General features: G+C 30.8%; 1 protein-coding gene across 1 annotated transcript in view; it reads left to right on the plus strand.

The window, feature by feature from the left end:
* The window catches only part of LOC133192419 (uncharacterized), a 29,499-nt gene extending 12,817 nt beyond the window's left edge, over positions 1 to 16,682 (plus strand). The window contains exons 4-8 of the mRNA XM_061328430.1: positions 9,786 to 10,023; positions 10,108 to 10,579; positions 11,143 to 11,292; positions 11,503 to 11,540; positions 16,610 to 16,682. Coding sequence (XP_061184414.1) covers positions 9,786 to 10,023; positions 10,108 to 10,579; positions 11,143 to 11,292; positions 11,503 to 11,540; positions 16,610 to 16,682 — 971 coding nt within the window. The remainder of the gene's footprint in view (positions 1 to 9,785; positions 10,024 to 10,107; positions 10,580 to 11,142; positions 11,293 to 11,502; positions 11,541 to 16,609) is intronic.
* Positions 16,683 to 17,104: the final 422 nt, after the last annotated feature.

Genomic DNA, 17,104 nt, shown 5'->3' on the forward strand with positions numbered 1-17,104 from the left:
GGTGGTCTCGCATAAGGAGATAAAAATTCCTTCCTTGATGATACAGTACTGTGGAATCATTTTAATTTGTGGGGCTCAATATTTGTGGGGAATCAACATTTCACTTGTTCATTGAGAAGTAATATCGTGGATAACTCGTATATACTGGAAATGAAATGAACGAGTATACAGTGAAATTATTTTTGCTTGTGGGGATGTTAATTCTTTGGTAAGCTGTCCCAAGAAATTCCATAAATATTGGTCTCAGCCCCAAGACCATAAACTGAGAACAGACTTAAGTCAAAATTTTGATTATTACTATCTTGAGTTTCATTTAATGTATTGGATTAAAAACTTACAATGTTGTGTAATATTTCAATTCAAATACATGTATATGATGAAAAAGTTGTTTCAATATCAAAATTATTCCAAAAGTTATAATAGTTTGAAATTTTGACTTAAGTATGTTCTCTGTTTATGGTCTTGGGGCCTGATGATGCCGCATACTCCTGTTAATATAACTATTCTAATAAACCATTTAATAAAATTAATTTTCTTTAAAAGTAAATTAAAGTATTTGATCCCCCCTTTCTTTTATTTTACATTAGGTAAAGAGACAACGTCACTACCAATAACTTATCCTGTGTTACCGGCAAGTATGTATTTCTATACAATATATTATATATATCATATCAATTTTTTATTTGTGTGTTTAAAATAAACTTTTCGTTACTAAGGGCCATTTATTTTAAATTTCAGCAAAAATGTGTAATGTTTTTTTTTATCCCTTGGCTCATTTTATCATTCCAAACTTTATTAGAAGAGTTCTAATTATTTGGAATACCGGTGTGACTACATACAGAGATCCAATTTTCTCTACTCATAAATCATTTTGTTATTGTTTCACAAAATTGTCCTTCATTTCAGAAACCAATCCTAATGTAACACTTAACTTTATCTTGGTAATCAATGGAAATTTAACATTGATTTTGTCCACACATAAAGATATGGAATATTTGAAGGATAATATTTCTCATCAAGTAAGTATGTTAGGTGGTATTCTCTCTCTCTCTCTGATGGAAAAGTTTCCTAATGATAGTAATTGTATTGAAATATTACACCCAAAGACTAAATCTAGCTTTTCCTTTATCTGTTATCCATCCATCGTCTGCAGTTTGTGGTAATTTTCTTTTCTATTTTTGACAGACAAATTCAAATAGTCATAGCAAAAGGTATTATTTAGAGATTAAGAATCAAAGGTCAATGTTTTCTCGGTAGTTTCTAGGATAAAAAAAAACTTTTTAAGAAACTTTCTTTGTACAACAGCATATGCACTGTTAGTCATTTTGAAATATAGATTCCCATTTGTGGCCTCCAGGGTAAAGTCGGCTAGAATGAGACCAATTAAGAGTCAACGTTTGATATGAGAATTAACGAGCAAACATCTTAAAAAGAAAATTTGGGGAACAGCAGAGCCTGCATCTCTAGTCCTGTGGATAATACAAATTTGTTTAAATTATGGCTCCCAAGGCTTCATGTAGTTACAGCATATTTTACTTTGAGATATACATGATTGATGGGGAAAAATATTTTAAAATATTCACACACACACACACACAAATAATAAACTATATTTTAATGTATTGATATGAAAATATCCTCATGAGGTGAATACACATGTAAATACATGTATTCAAGTTATTCCAAATATGATCCTTGGAGTTCACATGTGGTAACAGAAGGCATCAAAATTTACATACGGATTTAATCGAACTGAGAAATTTCTAATCAATATTTTCATGAAAGGAAATTGATATACTTCATTTCAGTATAGTGTAGATGCAATGTTGGTGTAGTTATAGTTGGTGTAGAGAAAGGTGTGTTCAGATAACCACAAAAGGGAATCAAAATTGACGAAGGAATAAAAAAAGAAAACTATTTAGAAATTCTTCTAGACAGAACAAAGGTGAAGGATGTGACCCGTTGACCTTCACTCTTTTTTATTTATTTTAGAATATATATGATTTATATTTCTTTTTGTTTTCTTATTTTTCAATGAAAGGAATGAAGAAAAATATAAAAATTAATTTTCTTGTAGCTAACCCTTAAATTCAAAAACATGCAAGGATTCATATCTTTACAAGTTACTGACTTGAAGTAAGTATACGCCCCACACACACACACACACACACACACACACACACACACACATATATATATATATATATATATATATATATATATATATATATATATATATATATATATATATATATATATATATATATATATATATATATATAATATTTGTGCCTATAGGTGTACATGTAAATGTATTAGTTTTCAATTCTTTTAAGTATACATTTTCAATTTAATTCTAATTATTGTATCCTTATAATTTCTAATGTTAAGAATTCCTTGAAAGTCGATAGCAACTGTATCTCTCGCAGTTCAAGAGGCAAAATATAAATAGTTTTTTTTATTTCTGAGAGGGGAAGTTGGTTGATTTTCTATTGTAACAATTCCTATCAAGTTTGAAAGTGTTAGTGGTAGTATATCCCATTTTCAGTTTTTTAATCTTCTCTCATCAAAAATGGCTAGTTATATAAAAAAATCTAAGATTCTAAAGTATCAAACACCAAGTTTTTGAACCCCGGAAATAAGCCATTTAGATTTTCATTATTTTTGTAACCTACATATGTAGCACTTTTATTGAATATGTTGATTAAAAGTCCACTCTTCTATTATGGACAAAGTAAACAATGAACTTGATGAAAGGTTAAGGTCTGGTAAAAGTTAAAATCTTTAATTTAAGAAAAAACGACAAATTGTGTGCGCAGAAAGATCATAAAGTAATTAAGCAAAGTTCACTGATTTTTGTTTTCTTTGTAGCAGTTTTAAATGTGTCTATTTCAGATAGAATAAGATAGTTTTTTGTCCCATAATTTCGTGGGATATGATATAGATATTATAGGAAAACCTTTTAAAAAGTGATTCATGTGTGAGGTGCAATAACAGTACAAAAATGATCGTTTCAAATCCACTGTAATTCCGGATCCAAAAGAAGCATATTTACACCCCTTTTCGTTTTGATTATAAATTCATAACTAGATTATGGAGTATATTAAAATTTATCCCATCAAATATGAAATCATCTTTAGTATGAGTATTACACAAGCTGGTTATGTTCTTTTTACAGAGCAGGCAGTATTATAGCTGACTATAATGTTGTTATCAATGCAAGTGATGGCCTTGTCAATACTAACAATTCCATTCACAAGGCTTTCAAAACAGCTACTACCGACTGGAAAAACTACACATTTTTTGGTGAAATAGTTAATACAACAGAAACTACAAAGAGATCAGAGAAAATCTTTAGTAAGTATGATAAAAAAAAATGAAAAATGTATTTTTTTTTCCCATAGATAGTCAAGATCAGTAGTTTTATACACGTACTAGTATGAAGTTATTTTGGAATCTTTTTGTATATATATATATATATATATATATATATATATATATATATATATATATATATATATATATATATATATATATATATATATATATATATATATATATATATATATATATATATATATATATATATATATATATATATATATATGCAAACTCACGGTACTTTGATAGTTTATTGTAAATATCTAACAGGTTAATAGGTTCAAAAATGAAATAAAGGTGCCTTTACCACGTGTAAAAATCTTAAAAGGATGGTGTTCTAATCGATAAATTGTTATTATGATAAACTATTTACATGAACTCACGTGAAGTATTTCAGAGATGCAAATGACGATATCTAAGGTTTGAAAATATCTTGAAAGAGTCGGAGATTCTTGAATAAAGTGTCAATGAAGGTTGGGGCATGTTTGTTTTTATAGTTTGTTTGTTTTCTAGACATAAAGAAAATACTCCAAAAAATATGCTCCTGTCCTTCTTTTGAGTATCAGTGTATGAATAAGACGACATGCTTTCACAAATGTAAATCAAAGGAGAAAAGCTGTGGTGACCATGGTTATTGTTTTGTCTCCCTAGAAGGAGAGCCCAAGTGCGGGTATGCATTGATTTGAATTACATTTGAATTGATTAATGAATGTGACAAAAAAGTAAGTATTTTTTCATGTTTAATCCTTTCGTAAAATAATTCAAAGATTTATTTTAAAAGAAAATGATTTGTAAATTTAAAATCATATTTTCCAATAATATAAATTAAAGAATCTAAGATCCCTAAATTTCCCTGTATTATTTATTTGTTGGAAATAAGATATGGTTCAATCTTAATGGATTGAACCATAATTGGTTCATGGCCTTAGGTTATTCTTAAAGAAAGTCCCTTGTTAGAACTGATGAGAACTGAATAATTTTAGCGTGTGTCATATGAAGGGGACAGTTACTCCTATATTTAAAATATCAGTAGACGTATACTAAACTTCAAGTCACAATTTATTGGATTTAGGATCAATAACTTCATCTCTATATTTAATTATTTAATTTTATTGAAACACTTTTGTGTTGATTAATTTGACAAACACAGTGTAATTTTTTTTAATAATTGAATAAACTGAAGCATGCGAAATAGTTAATAATTTCCTTCAAGACATGACGTCTAATTTCAAAACCGTCCATTAAAACTCCAAAGGAAATAATTTGCTTATCTCACCTCTTCAAAATTTAAATTATAGCACCTGATCTTCTACAAAGGATATTTGTGGCTATAAATGTACACGAAACTTACCTATTAATTTATAAAGATACTACCACAAGACATTGGTTAAATACTTTAAAATAAAAATTAAATTGCATTTTTGTCATGCAAATAACATTCTTTTCTTTTTAAAGAAAAATTATTACATACCTAATTATTACTTCCTAATTGTCTAAGTATTGAATAGCATAACTTAATTATTACAGTGTGTGTATATTTCAAAAAGAATAAGGAAGAAATCTATGAACATATAATTTATTTCTAGCCTTACTTTTGGATAGAATGTGAAATCATCTTTTGATTATCCAATTTTACACATCTTATAAGATAATTCAAATGTAATAGAAACGCAGCTAGGTGAAGGACTGCCATATTTACGTCAGCCTATGCAGAGGTTCGGGAAAGCTATTATGACGTCACGTTAGAATAATACAAATGAATCTCGATGAAAAAATACCATACGTTCTTTTTAAAAGACACTCAAATACTTTCTTTTCTCAAAAATATTATAAATATAAATGGATGTGCAACTTATCTTGCCAAAATAGCACTCAACGTAGTTAAAGTGAAATCCAGCTTGATCTTACTGTACCGTATGGAGAAATGGTGTTCATTCTGCTCATTTACATATCGGCCATATTGGAGGTATAACATTCCATAAAGGTTTATATGGAGAACGTACAATAAATCGCAGATTTTTATGTACTAACTATTTCGGATAAAGTTCTTCCGCGGATTTTTAGATTTTTCTTAATATCTTTTACCGGAAATGACAATATTGTTGATGCCAAAGTGAAAGTTCCGACCGCCTTTTTGATTTGAAATTCCGAAGCGAGAGTATAATGTTTTAATGAAAGAAAGAGTACAGAATTGGTGTCTTTATCATTTTTGGTGATAAAATGTAAGTGTTTATTCCAAGTTGACAGAGTTCTTCCGCCGACTAATAGATGCAGACGAATGCCTATTTTTATAAAATACAAATGATTTATCATTTTTTTGAAGAGTTTCGATCGCCTTTCTTATTTGAAAACGGCAATTTCTTTCATAAGTTTGACCTACTTATTACAAAAAAAGATGGTACCATGAGTTGTCAACTGTTAATAACACAAAATTATGCCCAAATAACTATAACAGAGGCTTAAAGAAAAACAAACAAACTGTGGTTGCAGGTTTTGATATAAAAATTTAAAGAAATGGAATATTTCGAGTTTACTCATGATTTTATGAATATTAATGAGAAGTAAATCACGTAGGAGCAACCTCATTAATAAACTGTACATCATTTCTCCATAAGGCTTACTGAGATGACCTCATTTCTTAGTTTGACACGCAGTTTCTCTATACTTGAAGCGTGGATCAAGCAATTATCGTAGTTTGTAAAAACAAATACTAAACAAGCTTAATTGGGCCAAAATAAAAACATAATCTAAAATATATTAATCCACATTTTATTGTCAAACTAAATTGTTAATGTGTAGACTTTATATATAGCCTTAGGGAACACATTTACAAATACAGTAACGTGCTAGAATGAGGGTCCAGCCCCTCGAAAATATCAAAAGTTCAACGATATCCGCTTCTTTATAAATTCTGAATTTTAAAACACATGCAGCTATTATATTTCTACTATTCTGAAAAGTGCTGAGATATGTATGTGCATGGTTTATTTACTCCGTAATGTTACATTATTCCAGTGCGTATTATATATATATCTGGTATTTATAGAAAGACGGCTACATGTTGTAAATTCCCGACATGAGGAAGTTGCTCACATCGCTTTTCATGTTAAGGAATTTGTCTTAAAACAAAACAGAATAAATTTTATTGCGGAAAGATACCCGAATATCGTTGAACTTTTACGATCTTTGTAGTAGTACATATGTGTTCTAGTTTTAAACCTGTCATGTGACAAACAGCTGATGTAAGCGATGTCACTTTGGCCGAACTCAGCAGACACCCGATATATACGAGGGTTGTTCGGAAAGTTTGTGGACTTCTGTCATATCTTTTTTATTTAACGTCATATTATATCCAAATTTGGTAGAAATATTTTAACAATAAATTCAAATGATTTGTATTGAAAAATTTTAAAATATTTTGATTTTATTTTAAACTTATTAAGAGTTAAAAACTGCAAAAATTGGCTCGCGGAGCAAGTCAAAATTTAGTAATTTACAAACATTACACTAATTAATTTCTGTAGTCATATCCTCTGTAAAATGGCTGAAAATGAAAATAAATCTAGACCATCAAATTAAGAATTGTTACGTGGTTTCATATTCCAAATTATGACTTAATAGTTTGCTTCATGGAAAAGAAATCAATTTCTGAAGATAAGTAGTTCTCCTTGAAGAAGGCGAAAAAGGTTTCGTCGTAGAACGTCACGGAGCAGCACTTTACGATACAATTTTCTGTTGTACTCTGGAAAACGTCAGAATAAAATCTGAAAATGTTGTAAGAAACATGAAATATCTCAAAAGCGGGTCATGCATATGTGTGTGTAAATGGCCCAGGCGGTATTTGAATAAAAGAGACTCTCTATCAGACGAGGACGATCTGTAAGAAAACGGATTATCTGTAAAGAATCAACCCAAAAACGTTCAACTAGTAACGTCTTGGAAAGAAAAAGGTATTTCACGGTTGCTGGTCTTGTGAAAGCATAGTTAAGCGGTAAAAAAAAGAAAACATTGACAATCAAAATTATGCTACTGGAAAAATTGTTAACAAAATGAATTTCAAATGATAGAGAAACGTTTTAAATGAGTAGATATTGGACCAGACTGTGTGAAATGTATAGGGGGAATATTTTGAGAACCTCATGATGCTATATTTTTGACGTTATAATATTATCTAGTTTGCTCCGGGGTTACCAAACATGCTGACTTTAAAATAAAGTAAATTGATTTCTATTAAATCGAATGGAATGAAACTTCACACATCAACAAAATAAATATTTTTACATATGATAATATGCTTATATTAAATTTCTTGAAAGTAGTATAACGAGGATTGACATTGTCCACGAACTTTTCGAACAACCCTCGTATAAAGAACAAACACCACAATTCACATTCATCGAAACTAATGCTGTTAAAAATATTAAAAATGAATTCATTTTCTCTGAATATATTACCGCATATTTGAGTTCATCTTACAATATGCGTCGTCATCAAATCTCTACCCTGTTATTAATGTCATCATTCGCCTCTTATTTTGTGAAAACTGATGATTGAGTAAAGTCAGAATTAAGTTATCCACCCATACAGTGCAGTTACTTAGTCACTAAGTTTCCGGGTTATCTCCCCTTTTCTATGCATCAATGAAAGTGCAAGGTGGGTGACGAATCTGATTTAATTTTTGTATAGACCACTGTGGACAATACCTGCCATATCGAATAAAACATTAAAAATAAATAAGGCATTTCTTTTAATTTAATTAGGTCTTTGACAATAAGGCGTATATTTCATGGGCACCTAGCTGCGCAATGACGTACTTTCAAAGTAACGCATCAAATTGCAATACATTTTACTTGAAAATTATTATACGATGCATCCGATCATTTTAAAAAAATGTATGATTATAATAAGTCATTTCCAAAACACATTACTTTAGGTCTGACGACTACTGCGATATTATTTTCTGAATGAATACATTGAATGAGTTTTGCGATTTACGTGTATTCCCTCTGTCAAGCATTTTATGAAAGGGGTATGAAAAGGGAAATAGTAAGTCTGTTTAATTTTCGCAAATTTATTTACTTGCAAGATACTCACTATATGTACACACAAACTTCTCAATAAGCAATGGAATTTGGAATCCCATATTTATGAGAAACACTGATACCACAGCGGGTCAGGTTTCAGTTGCCTTTGTAATATTCTTGACATTTACTTCTTAAGTTTAAAATTGCTAAACAATATGATTACTTATCATTCTTCAGGACCATGTGTCAGTTTTAAATATGTTTAATATTCCCAACAATCAATATGAATTTGACTTACACTACCTGCACTGGATTCCAACACTCCATAAACATTCTCACAAACAAAGATACATAGCGGGTTCCAGTAAATGTTCTGCCAAGCCTCTTTCTTTTCTCCTCAATAAAATATTTACAGCGGTGAAGGAGAAACTTCAGGAGTACTATACAACAGTATATTCTAGAAGTGGTATAAATTGGATGTGAATACTTAAAAACTCCAGAGAACTTTTAGAAAACTTGGAATCACAAAATTTTACCAAGATCAATAACATCAAAACGTACAATTTTTCAACACTTTGTTTAACCATTCCCCACGATAAATTAAAATCACAGCTTTTTCCCATGGGTATTAATTGCGCTCCCTTATTAGTAGACCTGTTTTTGTATTCACACGAAGCAGAATTTACTCAAAAACTTCTACATTTAGATATATCGACGACGTATTATCAATTTAACAATAGTTACATGTACTTCCATTCATATGTCGACTCGATATATCCCAGTGAACTTGAAATAAAAGATACCACAGAGTACCTCATTTAGATTTTCCTTAGACAATTCTTTCAAAATAATTCATTTTAATATATCGATGAGGATGGCGCATATATGTGGGTGTAATTTAAACTCCAGCTTGTTAGCAATTAAAAAAGTCATAACCTCGATATTCCGCAAAATTTCAGTAAATAAATACTTGAAACAGTGAATAATTTTGTCATGAATAAAACATTTATCATTAATAATAAAATCTCTTGAACACTCTAGGAAACCTTTTTTTGGTTGGAATCATAGTTTTATATATAGTCATATGTAAATTCACTTTCATATTAATTCTACGCTAAAATCTCAAAATGCAATGTTTTCCGATTTCGCATACATTTCATTGAAGACTGTTATTCCGTCTTCATCATTTTAGGTAATCTTTATCAAGTCCTTCTATATGCATTTTCCTATAATACTTTTTAAAGTTTTATAAAATCCCAAAGAGTAAGGTGCAAGATTCTCAACCGGAAGAATGAGAAACATTATTTACTTGGTCAAGATATACCACATGCTAAAAAAATTGCTAAGATATAATTTGCATTCTTCTAAGGTGTCAAACAGATGGAAGAAACGTATTTTATGGAGAAAAATGTGAGAAACATGTACCCATTTCCACTAAGATAATCCCCACAGGAAGAGCAACGCCAAAATCAAAAACAGTAAATGAAAATATACCCCTTAGCAAACTTACAATTATCGCTATATCCAGTGGTGTAGGAGGTGGTGCTATTCTTATACTCATAGTTGTTGTTATTTGCATCTGTGTTCGCTGGAGTTCTGAGAAAAAGATGAAAGACGGGTAAGTATTTCTTTGCATTGAATTTACTGTTAAATGAATTATGACATGAAATATTATTTTACATATATGGACTCATTTTTACAGTTCAGAAAGTGAAAGTAGTTCAAAGATCATTAAAGCAATGAATAAAGACAATCAAATGATAGAAAACATTCCCCTGGATTCTGGAAAGGTCAATCCTTTGTTTGAAGAGGATAAAAACGACGCAAGAACGCGATACCAACTTGAGCCAGTGCGTAATGACAAAACAGGTCAGATTCTGAATCTTAATTCATTCCCCGACAGACCGCGTAGCGAATCTGCCGAGAAGTACAGACAGCCAATGACAAACAACTATTATAGTGATGTGGAAGATCCTTACAGACGTCATTCTCAAAATAGCCTCCATTCTCATGGAAGTTTCTACCAAGAACAGAATCGCACAAAAGGTATAGAAAATCAAAACAGAAGAAGTGAAGAAAACTACACCAGTAATGATAGATACGTATACATTGAAGGGAGATCAGGAGGAAGACGACTTTATAAGAAAGTTGAGGATGATGTATTAGGTGAAAATGTAAGTTTTCTTTTTGTTCATTTTTAAATAAGGCATTCATTTCTCAGTAGCAGGGTATATCCTTAATATTCGATTACAATATGTCGCCTTCAATTTTACATTATATTTTGCAGTCTTATCAAACTTAAGGATTAAGTTTGGAGGGAGCAAAATTTCAATGTAAACACGTCCCTGCATCTGTTGGCCATGGAAAGGGCATTAATAAAGGAGGGAAGCAATGTACATAAAGATAATTCATATCATCTAATTTATGAAAAATAAGTCCCTTAAATTTAATTTGTTGCCTCGAGATTTTACGTTTAAAGTGCGTTTATGTGAGAAAAAAATCTTTCATTCGTGGAAAATATTCAAAGGTACATGTGCACGATAGAAATATTAAATTTAATTCTTGGCATCACAATTAAAGTATTCAAAGGTGTAAAACTTGATTAATTTCATTAGTCAAATGTTCATTCTTTTTTATTTCTTAAATTATGAATCGTTCAATCTAATTAATGTATTGTTGAACTGACTGTAAGAAATGTGACTGAAATATTTCATTCAAAATTAAGTATCCTTTGTAGACTTTGATTTATCAGCCGTCAAACATGCCACATCCTATCCAAAGAGAAAATGTAGAATCTATCGGAGACAACTTCACTTTGCGTCCTGCAGCTTCCTATGTGGAAAGTCAAATACCTTCACTTCACGATAAAATCAACACAAAGAATCCAGTTCGTATGCTTTTAATTATGTAAAATTCCATTGTTCTTTTCATATGGGTCTCTAAAAAAGCAGTGACTCTTTTGTCACTGAATCGAGCTTTAGAAATGAATGTTTAATAGATTAAGTTTTGAGTAAATATTTATAAAAACGTAAATTGAATTCATTGAATTTTTTATTACAGTCATACTGAATGATAACCAGATGATTTTGTTTTGTAGTACAAAATTCAGCGCCCAAATATCAAGCAAAATAACTTGTAAGTATCTTAAAATATATTGTGCAACATTTTGGTCAATAGGTGTAGTCTTTCTTGCTTCTCATTGGTTGAATTAACAATGATCTCATTGTAGGTACTCCTAGAGTAATTCAAATATGTCGATGAACAAACAAGGCCTTTTGATGTGACTCTAGATCTGTTACGTTTGTGTGGATGTATTTGCATATGGATATAACATCGCTGTTGGACATTGTGCAAAACTATTTTTATATTCATGCAATTCTTTTTTCATTTTGCTCCCCAAACGAAGTTTGGGAACATACTGTTTTTACTCTGTTTCTTATTTTTATTATAATTATTCTTTTGTTTCTTTTTTACTTTTATTATTTTTTTCTCTACAATTTTTGTGCAGAAGATTTCTCGGAGTTGGCTCGATTGATTTACTTGAAAATTTCAGGGAAGATGTATCTTTGTGTGAACATTATATGTTTTTTCATTTTTTTTTTTAAAAAGTTCACTTCGGTTTAGAAGCAATCGCCCTTTAATCGTATTTCTAGTGACCATTTTGTCTGCACAAAAAAATCAAAAACAACAAAAACTAGAGTGCTGTATTTTTCAGTGATTATACACGACATGTTGTAGTTGTGCTCCTATGTTTTTTCCAGATTTTCCAGAGTTGTCTAACAGGGAAGCTCGGTAGGGGTTGAAATTCAGGACATGAATCAAGAGTGAATTTTCAATACATTTTTATGATATCTACATAGCTATTAAAACAAATTGAACTGAAATTGTGTACAATTACTAGATCTTTTATATGATATCAAGAAAAAAAGGCTGACTCTTCACATTAGGTGCCAAGAGGGGCCAAAAGTCTTTTATCCATAATTCTTTAACGATTACTACATTGTATTATATGTTATGATATTCACATCAAATGTTACATAACTCGGGGCCATAAGGGACCATAATGCTAAATCTTTGGAACTCTGTTTCTCGAAAGTGTGAAATATTTTGATAAGTAATATTGAATAACAGATGTTCAGATGTGACCTTTCAAATTTTGCTTAAGTTAACGTCCCAATTAAGGAGTTTAAGGACCAGCCCCTAAATATTCTTTTGTATATATCTCGGAAGCGTAAAAGAATTTCTTAATAATTGTTGAACAAAGATTGTTCGAAATCATAGGAGCATTAAGGTGCTATCAAGAAAAAGGGGCTGACCCTCAAATAAGGGGCCGAGAGGGGCCGAAAGTCTCAAATCAAAAAATCTTTAATGGTCATTATTTTGTAATAAATTACTGAAACAAAAGAGTTCATCTTCACACTCTGTAACTATATCACATGATATTGGCATCATATGTTTTGCAATAAGGGGTCATTAGGGGCCAGATTGCCGAATTTTCGGCGCAATATATTTTGAAAAGGATGACTATTTTGGTAAGCAATATTGAACAAAAGACGTTTGAAATAATATTTTTAACGATGTGCAATTTTTCAATTTTTTGCTAAACGTCCCTATTTAGGACTTGAAGGGCTGGACCTTTAATGCTTCTTTTGCATATCTAGGAAACGAAAAAAAAAATCTGAATAGTTGTTGAACAAAGGTGTTCAAAATCATTAGGGTTGCTTTCAAGAAAGAGGGGCTGACCCCTCATAGTAGGGACCAAGTGGGGCAGAAGTCTTTAATCCATAACTCTTTAAGGATCTTTATTTTGTTAAACATTACTGAAGCAAAATTGTTCTTCTTATTAATTCATTTATATCATTATAGTTGAACGAAAAATTAGCTGAATTCTTATCTCATCTATCAAAAATCGGACGGAAGACCCACGCGTTGCTCGCAACGAGATCGCATCTAGTTAAGGTCTTCCGTTTTCACGGAAGAACTTATAGTGATTCCACTGTTCCTTCTTCTTATCAGTATTTTTCCCAAAATTTTGGGCAGGCGTTTTCTCAAAAATTATTCAGTAGTTTTAGCTGAAACTTTCAGGAATTATGCGTCATCAAATGAACTTTCTTCATCACAAGGATTATTTGGAAACTCACTTCCGGTTCCAAGTTGTTGAGAGTTTTCTGATTTTGAAATAAAATTAATAAATCCAAACTCGAAATATTTGTCTTTTTTCAACACTTGATTGAAATACTTTTTAGAAGTACAAATTCAATCCAATGTTCTCATAGACGTCCGCATCTAATTTTTTGCGGACGTCTAAGAAAACATTAAATGAAGTTAAATGTTTTCTTAGGCGTCCGCAATGAATTTATCGCAGACGTATACGAAAACATTCAATTGAATGTTTTCTCAGACGTCTGCATTCAATTTATTGCTCATGATGACTTCTTTACCATACCAGTGGCATATGTTTCACCATCTGTACTGCGCGTCGCTTTTCAGATTCTTTTATGGAGCTATGATGTGTATTTGTAAATTGGACAGCTTAAAATTATTGTAAACTGTCCCCATCTTCCACCTTTGCGTTTCTGTAAAATGTTAGGGGATGAAAAATTCCGTAAATGGGTAGATTAATTGGTAGGACTTACATGCATGTAGCTAGTATATACTTGTTTCTATACATACGCAAATAAATGCATGCAGTAGAGTACCATATTTACGAATGAAACCTATTTTTCAATTGCAGTAAAAATCAAAATACCAAAAATACAGAAAGAACATTTTCTAGATACTGCACTCCCTACTTTGTTCATAACTAGTACATATATTCATGTCAATCATTGTATACAATATATTTAAGGACGGTAGTTACTTTTATCATGCAGTAAAAATCAAAGCACTGTAAGTACTGACAGGACTTTTTCAGGACACTTCACTTTAATTAGTAAAACATGTTTTACGTTCCTTTACTATTCCTACAAGTCCGAAGCCAAGTCAACTGAGCTAGTTTTTGATGGATTAAGAATGGAAATGAAAAAAATAACAGCAGTATTGAAAGTAAAAAAATGTTATTTATTCAAGTATACACATGTACGACGCAAAACAAAAATACACAGACTTAGGGGGTCAGAAGAGACTAAAAATAACTTCAAAAGAACACAAAAGATCCCGAGACAAATACTTTGTAAACACCAAATAACAAATACAATTACCCAAATACAACCATGTCACATCAAAAGTAGATTATAACAAATAAATCAAATACAGATTCTTCAACTCTGTCACATAAAGGATATTATTATTTGTAAATAATAATAACCGATTTGTTTTTCTAAATGCAAAAATCAATTAATAAAATATCAGTATAAAAGAATAATTTCATTTTTGCTGTGCAGATCCGAGTACTGCAAACACTTAAAGAAAATGTTATATTTAATAAATTCCCAACTTTTACAATAATGACTAAGGTGAAGAAAATGAATAGTGATCGATTTCTTAAACCTATAAAAAATACAAATCTGTGAACAGGGCAAAAAAAAAGAAGCACATACCCCTACAAATTGCAGAGGTGGGATTAAGTGCCACGGGGAAGTAAGCATTCTATTCTCTCTCGACCGGTAGCACCCGCCGTGGCTCCATTGTATTTCTAAGGTACCGGTAATTGGAATAATCCGTAGTCAAATGTTATACAATAACAATGGCTACCAATATGTATGTTTTTTGTCTTTTAAAATAGGACCAAATGATAGATTGTATTTATAAACAAGGTCTTTATAAAGACCATAGAATTGACGAGGTTTTTTGAAATCCCTGTAACAACAACTTATTTGTCAGTAGCCAGTCTGGGTTTAAGAAATTGATCGTACTAAGAGCATGTTCTTGAGTATCGAATAAGTTGGGAAACGTAAAAGTATATGCAGGTAATTTAAGAAAATTTATAACTTAATAAGAAAAGTTGTTAATAGAAAAGCTGAAGTCATTCCGTTTGTCATACAGTTGTTAGTTGGTAATTGAAGAAATTTTTTTTAATAAGAAAAGTTGCTAATAGAAAATCTGAAGTCATTCCGTTTGTCATACAATTGTTAGTTGGTAATTGAAGAAATTTATTACTTTGATAAGGAAAGTTGTTAATAGAAAGGTTGAAGTCATTCCGTTTGTCATACAGTTTTTAGTTGGTAATTGAAGAAATTTATTACTTTTTTAATAAGAAAAAGATGTTAATAGAAAAGCTGAAGTCATTACGTTTGTTATACTGTTGTTAGTTGTCCCTTATCGTCTATAGTCATTAAAACATCCAAATATGAAACAGATATGGCAGATTCTGTGAAGTCTTTCATTTTAGTTCACTGGGGTATATCGAGTCAGAATAAGTGTGTGTAGAAATAGATTTTTTTTTTTACAAAGTTTTACAAAGTACTTTTGAAAATGACCAATCACAGCTAGGGTAAGCAAAATTCTGAGTTCCTTTTTTTTTTTAAAGAAGGAGTCGTATATGATATCAAAAACTCTAGTTTTTAGTTTATCATGAGGAATGGTTGAATAAAATGAAGAAAAGTCATACGTTTTGTTGTTACTGTCTTTTGAAAAAAAAAGTGATTTTATACTTTCTAAAGGTTTTTTTTTTTAGTTTTTGAGAATCCACATTTGATTTACATCACATCTCGAATAAGCTATAGCACAGTGCGTTTGAAGATTCTTTTTTGCCTGACGCCAAGAGCGTTTGACAGTATAAAATTTTTCCATGGTCCGAAACTAAGCGATCATACTTAGTGAGCTAGATTTTTTTCCAAGCTGACTTACATCGGAATTTGTTACCTGCATTTTAACAAAAAGATTTTAAAAAGAAAGAATCATATAAATTAATGATGCAAAATTATGATGTGATCACTTCCTTCATTTTTTTTTTTGTCATGCACTTGTTTATTCTTTGTGATTCTTTATATGGATGTGTCCGTGTAACATTTTTTTTTCTGTGTTTCTAAACAACTGCATCAGTCCATTTGTCTTCTACGTAAGGGGTGACACAATCACTTCGCGCCAAATGTCACAAGTAAATTATCTTCGTTTCTTTTTCTTGGATAGTTCTATTGAATGGGTGTGATAACTTTTATGGAAATAAATTAAGTTTGTTCCTTTAACCCGATTCTTAAGCTTCAGAATTTTATTAACTGTAAATTTTATTGATTTGCTAATTATTCTTACTACTTTGTTTCCAGGTTATCCCGTAAGTGGACTAGTCCAATCAAAAACAAACTCCCTCCACCTGGTAAACGAGACTCCCCTTCTTGATTCCGTCTGTTTTTCTCCTTTTTATTAAATATTACAAAATAATGTACGTCACAAGGTTAGATTTTTTAAAAGCTTAGAAAGTCAGCTAGTGGCATATTATTCCATGCTTTGTGATGGACAAGGGTTTCCCTTTTAATACAGCGACAAGAGTGTAGACCAGTACCTGTAAAGGAATGGGCCTCACTCCCGTAACGGTAATGTTCTACGTAAAGAATCGGTAAAATGAAGAAGACATCATGATTTGTACTGTTTTTCATTTGAAAAAAAAAACGTCATTATAGAAGAAATGAGAAAAGTCCCGAAATCGATTGAAAAGTAAAACTGTAAACGATTTTAAAACTGTACATAAAGATGTATTTTTATTCGTAATATATGATAAAACAATCATCGTAAGTGAGTTTTGTCCTGGGGGTGGAGGGGGT

The sequence above is a fragment of the Saccostrea echinata genome, unplaced genomic scaffold (genome assembly GCF_033153115.1).
Source record: "Saccostrea echinata isolate AGI-Se365-2 ecotype Australia unplaced genomic scaffold, CSIRO_AGI_Sech_v1 ptg000025l, whole genome shotgun sequence".
NCBI lineage: Eukaryota > Metazoa > Mollusca > Bivalvia > Ostreida > Ostreidae > Saccostrea > Saccostrea echinata.